The sequence below is a fragment of the Tursiops truncatus genome, chromosome 13, assembly GCF_011762595.2.
Source record: "Tursiops truncatus isolate mTurTru1 chromosome 13, mTurTru1.mat.Y, whole genome shotgun sequence".
Taxonomy (NCBI): domain Eukaryota; kingdom Metazoa; phylum Chordata; class Mammalia; order Artiodactyla; family Delphinidae; genus Tursiops; species Tursiops truncatus.
The window spans coordinates 11048874-11060980 of record NC_047046.1 but is presented as its reverse complement, the minus strand read 5'-3'; the positions used below and the strand labels follow the sequence as shown (position 1 = coordinate 11060980).

The following is a 12107-nucleotide window of genomic DNA, read 5'->3' as shown; positions in this document are numbered from 1 at the left end:
GAGGTGAAGATTTTATGCTGTAAGATTTCCGAAAAGGGTGTTATTACTACTAGTTAAGAAGGGCAAGGAAAGTAGAAAGCCCTTGAGCTGAACTTTAAATCAGAACAATAGGGTGCCTCTCTTTTCCAATGGCATCTGCTATGGGAGAAAATGCAAGATCATTTTCATAGAGATATCAGTAACATTTGTGTACTGGCATGGTTGAGAATATCTTGCATATTTGAGCCTTCCGGCCATTTGAAGAGAAGTCCTTTAAACAGCACAGCATCTGTTACTGGAGCAAAGTTGTTAATCATTCATTTATTTATTCATTCAACAAACATTTGTTGAATACTTCCTATGTGTCAGGCACTGTTTTAAGCACTAAGAATGGGGCAGTGAACAAGTACATCCCCACCAAGGGCTTATTTTCTAGTGGGGAAATATCTGAAGTATAAATGCCATTTCATTTGTTATAAGGAGTAAAAGATAACCTCCAGAGGATCTCCCCCAATCCTCTCTCGCGTTTTTCTTTTCCTTCCTTACCTGGTCCATCAAATATCTTCTTTTAAAAATCACTAATCGGCCCCTAGGTGGCACCAAAGGATGGTGAGCTCTTCTCAGAGACTAAAACCAAGGAAAGCCCTTTCAAAGGCTGAAGATTCTGTTCCTAGATCACTCTATCATTTTCAATCTCTGAGGACCAGGAGTCCCAATATTGGGCATTTATACATTCCACACATTTTCCTAAATGGAGAATTTCACACTGAGTCTGAGCTGTCCAAAGCCCAGAAACTCACAAGGGGTTAAAAACATAAAGCAAACAACACTTTCAGAAGAAAATGAATGCTTCTCTTTGTGTTTAATGGAATGCTTAAGGATGTTGACCAAAGAATACCTGCATCAGAATTACCTGGAAGAAACCAGAGTTCATAACATGCCATCCAGGTAATTATGATATATACTAAAGTTTGAGAATCAATGGAAAAATAATTCAAGGTGTTGAGTCAGTTTCAGCTTTTCCGCTGACTCATTATGCATGGCATTGGGCAAGACTTTAAATCTACATTTTAGTTTCCTCAGGTGTAAAGTGAGGATAATATCAGTAGTACCCATTGTGAACTACCATTCTTGTGAAGATGAAAGAAAAGACCATAAGAAAATGCTTCGGGATATATAAATGTCATTATTGTTTTTCTGTATTCAGAAGTGAATATCTGGCATATAATAACAAATCTAGATTTTATAAACTATTTAAAAAGTGACAGAAACATGATACTGAAATGGTTTTTCTATTACAACTGCAATAGAAATTACCTTTAATTAATTACCTTTAATTCATACATCTGAGTTGCTGAGATGTAAGTTGGTAAGCTGCCTATAATATTTTACACCATGGGATAAAAACATTATTCAGCTTATTAAGAGCCCATTGCTGTACCTACATAATAATGTGTAATGTGCTTTCAATTTTTAAAGTGATTTCATATATTTTGTTCAATTCTAGTTGCAACCCTATGCAGTGGTTAAGAATTGTTAGGATTTACCCCTTTTATATATGATAGTAAGGCATTTGGGAATTGAGAGGCCAACAAAAGATCATATAATTTCTATAAAGTAGAACTGAGGCTGAAACTCAGGTTTTTGGATTTTCAATGTTTTCCACTAAAAATGTTCAGATGAATGGCTTATGTTTTCCTGTTTTATGCTTTTTCAGTCTGGAATACTATATTCTGAAGAAAATTCTTCTGCTCTATCTGCACACCATGCAATGGTTGCTTCATCTGTACAAATGACACAATATACAGTAGAGCCACATCATATGCACTTCTAGCTTATATACATTCAATAAAATGAGTTGAGCAAAAACACAAAAACAAATTTCATGGTACAGGTGATTCTGCCCACCAGTGCATTCCATGTATATACGCCTTGGAGGGAGCGTGAGATGAGAGGCACGTGGCTCACATTCCCCTGCCCACATCACATACAGTGAGCATCTCGCCAGGCTGGGTGTGAGCTTAGGGTTGAAACATACATACAACATACGGCCATGGTCATACACCATGGCCAAGAAACACATTTCCATACACATCATTTGAACCTACCTCCTGCATAAGATGTGGAACCAGGGTGTATTCCCTAATAAACCCTTCCCAACCACGATCCAAGCATCCTATTTAAGTTTCAATGGAAGTACTATTGACTTCTTTAAAAGCAAGTGATCTGACTCAAATAAAAATGTTTGTGTTCATGCCCACCGACACTGAGTAAGAACTAGAATTCAAAATTTAAGTGGAGATGTTGTTAGCGTATGACATTTAATACTTTCTTAGCTTCAGTTCTTAGTTGTGTAACTGGTTAGAAAATAGTGAGCATCTGTGTGTAGTGATGATAGAAGAGGCTCAACTCAGCCTACGGTGATCCTTTTAAATGTTTTCATTAACAAAAAGGACTGGTAATACTCAGTTTTGGCAAAGGTAGAGGAAAATAGGTAGTCTTTGCTGGTGGGAGTTATAAACCCTTAGAGGGCAATTTGGCAATATCTATTAAAAATTTAGGTATATACACTCTGACCCAGAAATTCTACTCCTGAGAATACTATATCCTACAAAGTACTTGCATACATGTAAAAAGATGTATACAAAGATTTTCTCTGTAGCATTGTTAGTAATATTGCATAACTTCAACAAAATATCCAACAAGAAGTACCTCATTAAATAAATTATTCTATAGCCATACCCCCCCCACCCAAATACTATTGATGGTTAAAAAGAAGGAGGCAGAGTTATATGTCCTAGATAGTAAATGAAAAAAATACAAAAGAAGAGAGTTATGAAACAGTATAGTGGACATTTTTGTAGGTTCAGTATCCATTTCCCCTTCTGTTGTTAACACGCTCCTCTTTTTGCTTGAGAAGCTACTCCACCCTATCTGGAATCAGAGACACTATTGAGTAAGGGAATAAGCACATTACCTAATCACGTTCTATCTCTCCTAGGAATTTGAGTCTTAAGCAGAAATGATACAAAGATGAAACACGGCTGGAGGAGGTACATCCAAATGGCAAGGTCTTGAGGAATGTCCATTAGCCCTTGCCCTCTAGGTCACGGAATTTGCTTTCCCCGCTTGATTCTTCATCTTTTCCAGCTATGGGTCTTCAGCCCATACCCTTCCAATAAATTCCTTTGCATGCTACGTCAGCAGAGTTTGTTTCTATTGCTTGCAAATCAAATAAACCCACTGGTACTAATGTAATCTTATTTTTGTAAAGTTAAAGTTATATATAATATATAAGCTGTACGTGTGTATACATGCATACCTGAAAAAATCTGGAAATATATCTGCCAAATTAATGGTGACTGTCTCAGGGTAGAAAGTGGGTGGGATGGGATTATCAAGCACTTTTCACTACTCAGTATTTTTCTATATTTGTCTTTTTTCAATGTTCTTTTATTACTTTTGTAAATAGAAGAAAAATACCTTTGAACATTTTCACTGAGGCAGCTCTGGAATAAGACTAAACAAAGAAAAAAATCTAGACTCTTAAGAAATAAACCTTGGTATAGTTAGTTATTCTTCACTCCATTGGTTAGAACCTGATACTTACGAAGTTATGAATGTGGTTTCTATCATTTTTGGGAATAATTATCTTCTATAGCTTTTATTGGCACTAATTGCCCCCTTAGCTTCGGACTTCTTCCAAATACATGACACTAGAATAAAAATAATAATTGCCAGACGAAAAAGAATCCCAAATACCTTGTTTCCAACTTGCTATTGGACTTTTTGATTTGGACTTTTTAGCCTTCTAACAAACTCAACTTGTGTTGTACTGAATTAATCAGTTTCTTATCAATACCTCTCTCTAAGCTTCTCCATTTCTGCCCAAATCTACATTTCCCTAAGTCTTAAACCCTAGAAATAACTTTAATTCTACCCTCATCTTTTCTCTCATATCCTATTGTATGCCAAGTCCTGTTTATTTTATACTTCAAATGTTTAAAACCCATCTCTCTTTTGCCAGCTACCACCATTATCTTTGTCTATACCCTATTCCTACCACCTGATCTCTTTGCTTCTAGTTTCTTCCCTCTAACTGATGTTTCTCAACCTGTTTTTCCCCTATTACTGTCCCCATCAGGAGCCTTTTTAGACTTCCCCCTTTCCAGATCATCCTCACCTCTGAAATGTTAACACCACAGATACACTGTATAGCTTTTCATGTACTATGGCCCTTCAGAGGGGCACAAGACATTGTAACGTAATACCTAAGACTCCCTCCCCCACAAGAACCCATTTTTAACGGACCCCCTGGGGGGGCAATATTGCCCCCATTGACAATGCACGCTCTAAAAATCAATCTGTGCATCACCACCAAACTGGGCTGATCTCTGTAAAGTAGAATTTTAGCCATATCACTCACTGCCTGGCTTGAAAATGTTTAGTTTCTTTCTCTTCCAATAAGATGAGATAACACAGATAGAGCCTGAGCCTGGCCCATGATTACATGTGTTCAATAAATTTTAGTTTGCTCCACCCTTTTTTCCTCCCATTTGAATACTGCTCTCCAAAAAGCTTACACCAATTCACATTCCCATTAAATGTGCCTGAAGGGCTTGTTTCCCTCATGCAGGCTAACCCTTGATATTTATCCAACTTTGATGTTTCTACCAATGTGCTAGCTCATTTGAGGGCTTCTCGGATTACTCCAGGTCACAATGATTTCCTACTGAACTTTGCATCTGCAACCGATTCACATTCTGTATTCCTCATCTCAGTGAATAACATCATATTCGTCCAATTTCCCAAATTAGAAACTCTGAATTCATTTTTGACTCCTCCTTCTTCTGAAATTCTCACAGCATTTGGTTTGAATTACTGTCAGTTCTGCTTCAGAAATGTCACTCAGATCTAATCTCTATCCTCACTGCTTCTTCCAGGTGGAACTAGAGAAAGAGCATCCCTAACTGACCTCAGTGTACTTTACTTCTCACCACTCTAGGCTACCCTCACACTGAGGCAATAATTCTTCAAAATAAAGAACTCTCATTGTCATTCCTCTGCTTAAAACCCTCTCACGCCCATGCAACTGCCTTCAGGCAGAAATCTAAAAGTCTTGCCTTAAGAATCAAGGCCCTCCATCCTGCTTCCCACTACTCCTGTTCTGACACTCCACTCCACACTCCCAGAACACTCAACTCCCCATCAATCACGGAGTCCTCCAAGCCCTTTCATGACTATATGCCTGTGAGAGTTTATTTATATCTATTACTAAACCTAACACATTGCATTGTAATTAGTCTGTTACATGTCTGTTTCCCCTCTTAGACTTCGGGCTACTTGAAGGCAGGGAGGATGGCTTCTCAATAGCCCTGGCATCTCTAGCACAGTGCCTGGCACAAAGAGGGCACTCGTAAGTGCTGGATGACGGAATGAATTAACATAACTGTAGAGCACCATTATGTTATTTAAGTGTTTCATGGAGAGTCACAAAAACGCAAGTCTTTGACGAACAGGCTAAAAGCAAAAATTCTCTATTCTACTTCTTTTGATTCTCCACTGCATGCTATGGCTTATAATAGGTGTTCGAGGAAATTCTATTACATTTACTCGGAAAGGTTGATTCCTTGTTCTATAAATGGGCTTTCTCTTATCAGTGGTAAATTCATTCCCTGGCACTTTTGTGTACCTACTTTGAGTCTGGCACAGACTGCACTGATGCCTGTACAGGTTAAGGATATAGGAACGGACAAGACAGACATGGTCATGGTCCTCACAAAGCTTACTGCTTTTTAAGTCAGTGACAGTGGTTATGAACAAGATAAATACCTCCCGAATGTTCTGCTGCTCCACCTCATGCCGCTTGATCATTATTTTCCTCTTGAAGAAACGACAGTTTTTATCGTAGTACAGTCTCTGCTGAGTGAGAAGGTGGGCTTCCTCTTCAGCCTGTGTGTGCTGCAAGTTCTCTTTATGCTTGGATATCCGCTCCTGCTTTTCTTTCTTGGGTGTGCTATGGTCCTCATTCATCTCCTTTACAAAAGCAGACAAAAACAAAACCCCAAAAAACATGCCAGTCTCATCAGGCAAAAAGAAATATAATAGCTCATTGCAATGCAGATTAAATTATTTTGAAAGCAATTGAGAATGTAAGGTCAGAAAGGCTTGGTGTTGCACACACACTCCCCCCCACCTCCCTTTTTTCTTATCAATTGAGAAGGAGACTTGTTAGTTTTCATGTCTTTGGCTTCTCATGCTCAGAAATTATGAGTTCACTCATTAAATCAACACACACTTATTGAGTTCCTATTGTGCAACAGGCACTGTGCAAGGCACAAGGATACAATGGTGAGCAAAAGAATATGGTATCTGCCACCATGGGGCTTTACAGTCTAGAATCAAAAATCAATCAAAGAACCACAGAAACGAACTGAAGATTACCGTGATAACTACCGTGCAGCTGAAGTACTTGGTTCAAAGGATGCTGAATAAAAAATATTTGATCTTGGTAACAGCTAAGCTGAAATTTGAAAAATCTGTAGGAATTAACCAGCGAGAAAGGAGAGGAAAGAATACCCCGGGCAGAGGAAACAGCCTGAGCAAAACCCTTCGGGTGGGTCAATGGAAACATGGTACGATCAAGGAACCGACAGGAGGCCAGGGTGGGTGGTGCAGCATGACATGAGATGAGGCTGGACAGACAGGCAGGACCGTTACCGGACCTTACAGGCCAGGTCAAGGGCGCTGAGTTTTGGCACAGGGGAAACGCATTTTATATACGTGTGGGGGTGTCATAACGAGGCGTATTCGAAAAGGACGATTCTGGCTGCCACATGGAGAACAGGATGAAGGAGGCAAGAGCACGTCCACGGAGACAGCTAGGAAGCTATTGCAAAGGTCCAGGCGAGAGACGATCGGGGCTTAGACAGAGGAGGTGGTGACAAGATGGAGAGAAGTAGGCAGATGTCACAGACAGGAGGTAATGCTGCAAATGTCACTAGTTTGAATTTCAGGAATGAGCATTCTTTATTTGATATTAGAGGGTAAATACACCACCTATATTTTCAAAAGGAGAAAGTTCATAATTGTTTCAGACCATATGGGTAAAGGGAAGAAAGCAATAAATCAGAACAGTTAAGAAGATGTTAGTCTATGGGGAAAGTAAGAAGACCACTTTTAGAGAAAGTACAGGGCACCCTTCTTTGTTCATACTGTTCACACCCACAAGCTGGACCTATAATACTTGGTTAACTACTCAGTTGAAATCTCCTTTAATTACTAATAGCTATTTTACTTGATGTTTTGTGATGTGGCCATCACACACTACTTAGATTGTTTTTGCACTTAGCGAAGAAGTCTTTGTAAATCAGCATTCAACTTTGCTGTTCCAGTGAAATCTCAAGTGAAATATTAGAATCAATGAGAGCAAGAGCTGTCTGCAGCACGGAGTAAGCTGGGATCAGCACAGGAAGGCTGGCGGACTCATCTCTTGATGCTGTGACTTTAATCCTAGGTCTGGCATTAACCACTGTGTTGCACACCCAAATTCAAATACGATCATAAAAATTCACTCCAAAATCAAGGATAAATTTCTGGACCATTCATCATTCTGTATTGCCCACGCCCCTGTCATCTATCAACAGTAGGGGTAACGGATATTGTTTTGTCATCCCAAGGACGATATCTTTTATATCAATATCTAAACATACATGCCATTTTCAATAGTCTGAACTAAGCTTTACTTCATAAGGAGTAATACTAGCTTTGCATAGAAAGGCTTATAAAGGCGATCTTAAATTGGCTGTAGGCTTGTTTTTCTCCATGAGCATGTTGACGGTCTTATACATTTAGGCCTGTGGTCTCTAAAACTCATAAAACTGAGTATGGTGAACCAAAAATAGCCCTATTCCTGAGGACAGAGTGGGGACTTTTGAATGCTGTTCTGTGGGAAAACCTTCTAAAGATGGAGTTCATGCAAATCTCCAAATACCTTAGTGGTACAAATGCTCAAAATAGTGGCTGCAGCCATAAAGTATGGCCTCCAGAGCATGAGTGAACACATAGAGTTAGAAATAAGAAAATCTTCAGTTGAGAAAATTCCAAAATTTCTTATTGAAAAATCAAGGTTATCTCTGTGATCCAGCAACATCTTTCTATTATGATATAATCATCAAGATCAAACAATAACTAAAAGAAAATGGAGAGCATGTGAATCTTCTTGGTTTGGCTATTTTTCTCTACAACCTGGTTTTCTAGACCTTACAGTGTCAGAGATTCTTTCCATTCTGGCAGTGCGGAGCAGATACAAATTTCTGTTTGTTCCAACAATTACCAGTGATTCATCTGGGCAGGGCAAAAGATCCTGAGGCTCACCCCAACCCGCTTGCTTTCACTTCCTAATTAAAAAAGAATTGGAGAGGAATCTTGCTAAGTCCCATATTGTTAACTTAGAATATGAGCTCAAATGAATGATTTCATACATTAAATCAATGTCCCATCTGAATGCTATTAAACCTTAATACACTACTAGTCCACAAATAAGAAGTCCTAAGTCTCATGAGGAGGAAAGTCTATGGAACTGCAGGCAATTCACCTGTAAGTACTGGTAAAAGGAGAAGTGAAGAAATTTGAGCTTTAAGATCAAACTGCAATTCTTCAAGGGGACTCTCTAAGTCCACTAGAGGTCGTCAACCAAACATTCAAGAATTAGTCACTCATTTATCAAATATTCACATGTACCAGACACAGGGATACAGTCATGAGCCAAGAAAAAAAAAAAAGACATGGTCTTTTCTCTGACTGCTTACTGTCTAGTAGGGTAAAATAGCTCAAATAATAACTAAAAAAAAAAAAAAATATATATATATATATATATATATATTTTTCCAATCATATATATATGATTGAAAATTAGTGTTGTAAAACCAGAAGCACCTGTCTTGGTCAAGGCAGTCAAGCAAAGGCTTCCCTGGGGAAGTGAAATTTAAGTTATGGTACTAATAAGCAATCCTTAGTCTTACAAGGAGGTTGGGAAGGGACTGGAAGTGGGGGTGGGGAGAGCACCCTGGTGGAAGGAAGAGTGAGAGCAAAGACGGTGGAGAAGGTCAGAGCTTGATGCGTTTGAGGAGCCAAAAGCGACCACAGTGGCAGAAGCAGCACTAAGTCAGGGGCGGGGTAAGCAGGTGGGGGGAATGTTGGTGTGAGACGAGAGTGGAGGGGAGGCAGGTAGCTGACCACATATGAACTTCTAGTATTTTGATCTATCCTAAGAGCAATGGGAAGCCAATGAATATTAAAATCATGAAGTGATATGATAAGACTCATGGTTTGAAAAGGCCACTGGCTGAAGTGTGGAGGACAAACCAGAAGTAGGCAAGAATACTTTAGAGTTAGGCCAATCAATGGTTTCTGAAGTGTGGTGCGTGGACCAGCGCCATCAGCATCACGTGGGAATTTGTTAGAAATGCACATTTCAAACTTCACCCCAGATCCACTGAATCAGAAAATTTAGTGGTAGGTTAGCAATCTGTTTTAATAACCACTTCAGGTGATTCTACTGGAAAGTTTGAGAATCAATGGGTTACACTATTGATCACAATGTAAGACGAAGCAATTTTAAGTTCCAGCTGTTCTAATGGCAACTTGATGACTACAAACTATCAGTATTCTTACCTCTTTTATTTTTTCCTTACAAATCTTATATTGCTTCTTCTGACTTTCTAAGAAAGTTGTCAAGTCTTTCTTCTGCTGGGCCAAGATCTGTTGCTGGAACTTCTTCTCATCTGCTGCAGCTACCTTTGCCTGATAAAATAACAAATGTAATATAGGATGAATTGTTCTTCATACAGAATTCAGCTGTCTATATTCTCGAATGCATTAAAAGAGTGCAAAAGTATTTTTGAACAAACAGTGAAAACACAGATAAGTAAATGCCTGTTTTGATTCTCCTGTATCTTAAACAGACAAGAAAAAAAAAATTGAAATTTTTACCAGTGAAAAATATATTCCCAATTATGGGAAAAACATGAAGGTAAACCATAAACATGTTTTATTGAACACATACAAAATACATGGTATGAAAGGTGAACTAAGGATTATAATAAAAGATTTTTATCATATTGTTGGTGGCCTAAGGGTTAAATTATAAAAATGGATAAATAACGATGACTGGCCAGTTTTTTTCCAAGAATTTAACTCTCTAATTGGTTATTTCAACTATCAGATTTTTGAATGGGGTCATCTTTAGTATAATAGGCAAAGTTAATGACATTTTGCTTCCCGAGGCATCTGCTATAATCCACAATAGTTGGATATCAGGACATTTTGGGGGCTCCTAAATGGATAGAAAACAGACCAAACAAAAGATGACCCAATCAAAAGAAAGCAACCAAATCTAAGTTTCAGGGAACCATCTAGACGAAGCACATATGTACGATGAGCTACTTCGGGAACAGAGAGAGAAGTCTGCTTTATGGTTCTTTCTATGGATCTTTTCACCTTTAGCTTCTATTATCAACAACTTTTCCATTATGAACAATTCTTTCCACATATTTACCAAATCAACTTCCCAGGAAAGACTCTGACTGGTTTATTTAATCAACATCGCCCCTGTTTGGGCAGAGGTTTACATGCCAGACTGCCTCATAGGTTGATGGCTGTTTGGGGGAATGCTTCTACAATTCTGATGTTTCCTTCCACGTAGAGAGAGAGAGAGTAATTACTGAAACACTCCTGGCACCCTGTCCCCAGCCACTCCATCCCCAGGGAGCACAAATTCACCCCTGCTTTTCCATACTATGTAAGTCTCATCGGGGGTGGGGATGGGGAAGGCGACTGGTTTAGCACTGCCAGTGCCTAGGTGGGCAAGTCTGTTTAATTTTGTTCGGTATTATTAGACCTGTTTCCATTCAGATATAAATCACTTCTCCTATCTAATATTTATCAGTAATAAAGTGATATTTTGACTCAATCTCCATTACCTTCTTGTCTGTTTTTAAAATTAGTAGAACCTGGATGGGAAAGAGAGATGGTCCCTAGAAGACCCAAGCAGTAGCCAGATCAATTACTTGCTGCCATTGGTCAGGTGCCCATCCCTAGTCCAATCAGCTGTAGGCAGGGATTATCGCCACTAAAAGGGACTATTTGTAGAGCAGTTTTCTTTTGAAGAGGACTGTGGGTGAGGCAGGCACAGTAACAGACCTGAGTGGTGCAAGTTTCCATAGGATAGAAGCATGTTGGTTCTTTTTATGTGTATCACACCCCCATCAGGGGACTGATGCTCAGAATATATCTGAATGGACAAGAATGCAATATATACTTTCAGTTACTCTCTTAACTTTTAATGACAATTTTAAGTAGCCCCATAAAACCTGGACCCCCTTCCCCAAAGCAGTACTGTCTCTCCATCCCCAAAAAGCACACCACTCCCGCAGGATGCTACGGACTGGAACAGGCTTGGCTTGGCTGTGGCAGGAGGGCATGTGTGCGCATACTGACCTCCTTTTCTATGATAGCCACTTGCTTCTTGGCCAGCTTCTCCAGCTCGATGGACGAGTTGTTGGCATGTGTCTCCACCTCCTTCTGTAGCTTGAGGCGGTGCTCGTCCATCTCAGCCTTCAGCTTATTCTCCAGGGCGATCAGCTGCTTCTGGTGCTGGCGCCGCATCCGCTTATAACCTGACATCTGTTCCCGCAACTCGTTCTCCTGCTCATGCTCATGGATCTGTCGTGTAACCTGATTTGGGTTGGGGAACAGAACTCAGGTAACCAGATTCGTGGAAGAGAAACTTTCAGGCAAAGCAGAAGGACCCTCTGGCATAATTTTATTTCTCACTGTCACCATCAATTTAATTACCATTTCCTGAACACTCACATGTACCAGGCACTGAGTTGGGTACTCTTTATATTACCTCTAATCTTACAAACCATCTCATTCACTTATTCAGTCTATTCACTCATAAGGTAGGTGTTAACGCCACCGTTTTATAGATGAAGAAATTGAGACTTAAGGGAATTAATATATTCATTCAGCCAAAATATATTTACACATTTTTTTTTTTTTTGGTGGTACGCGGGCCTCTCACTGTTGTGGCCTCTCCCATTGTGGAGCACAGGCTCCGGACGCGC

At 39.5% G+C, this 12107-nt stretch overlaps 1 protein-coding gene across 6 annotated transcripts in view; it reads right to left on the bottom strand.

Annotated features, from left to right (window-relative positions):
* Nucleotides 1-12107, bottom strand: part of TAOK3 (TAO kinase 3) — a 188933-nt gene that overhangs the window by 12439 nt on the left and 164387 nt on the right. For all 6 annotated transcript variants that reach the window (XM_033836922.2, XM_073790100.1, XM_019950242.3 and 3 more), the window contains 3 exons: nt 11479-11715; nt 9655-9783; nt 5812-6015 (listed from right to left, as the gene is read on the bottom strand). In XM_033836922.2, the coding sequence (XP_033692813.1) occupies nt 5812-6015; nt 9655-9783; nt 11479-11715 (570 nt within the window). The remainder of the gene's footprint in view (nt 1-5811; nt 6016-9654; nt 9784-11478; nt 11716-12107) is intronic.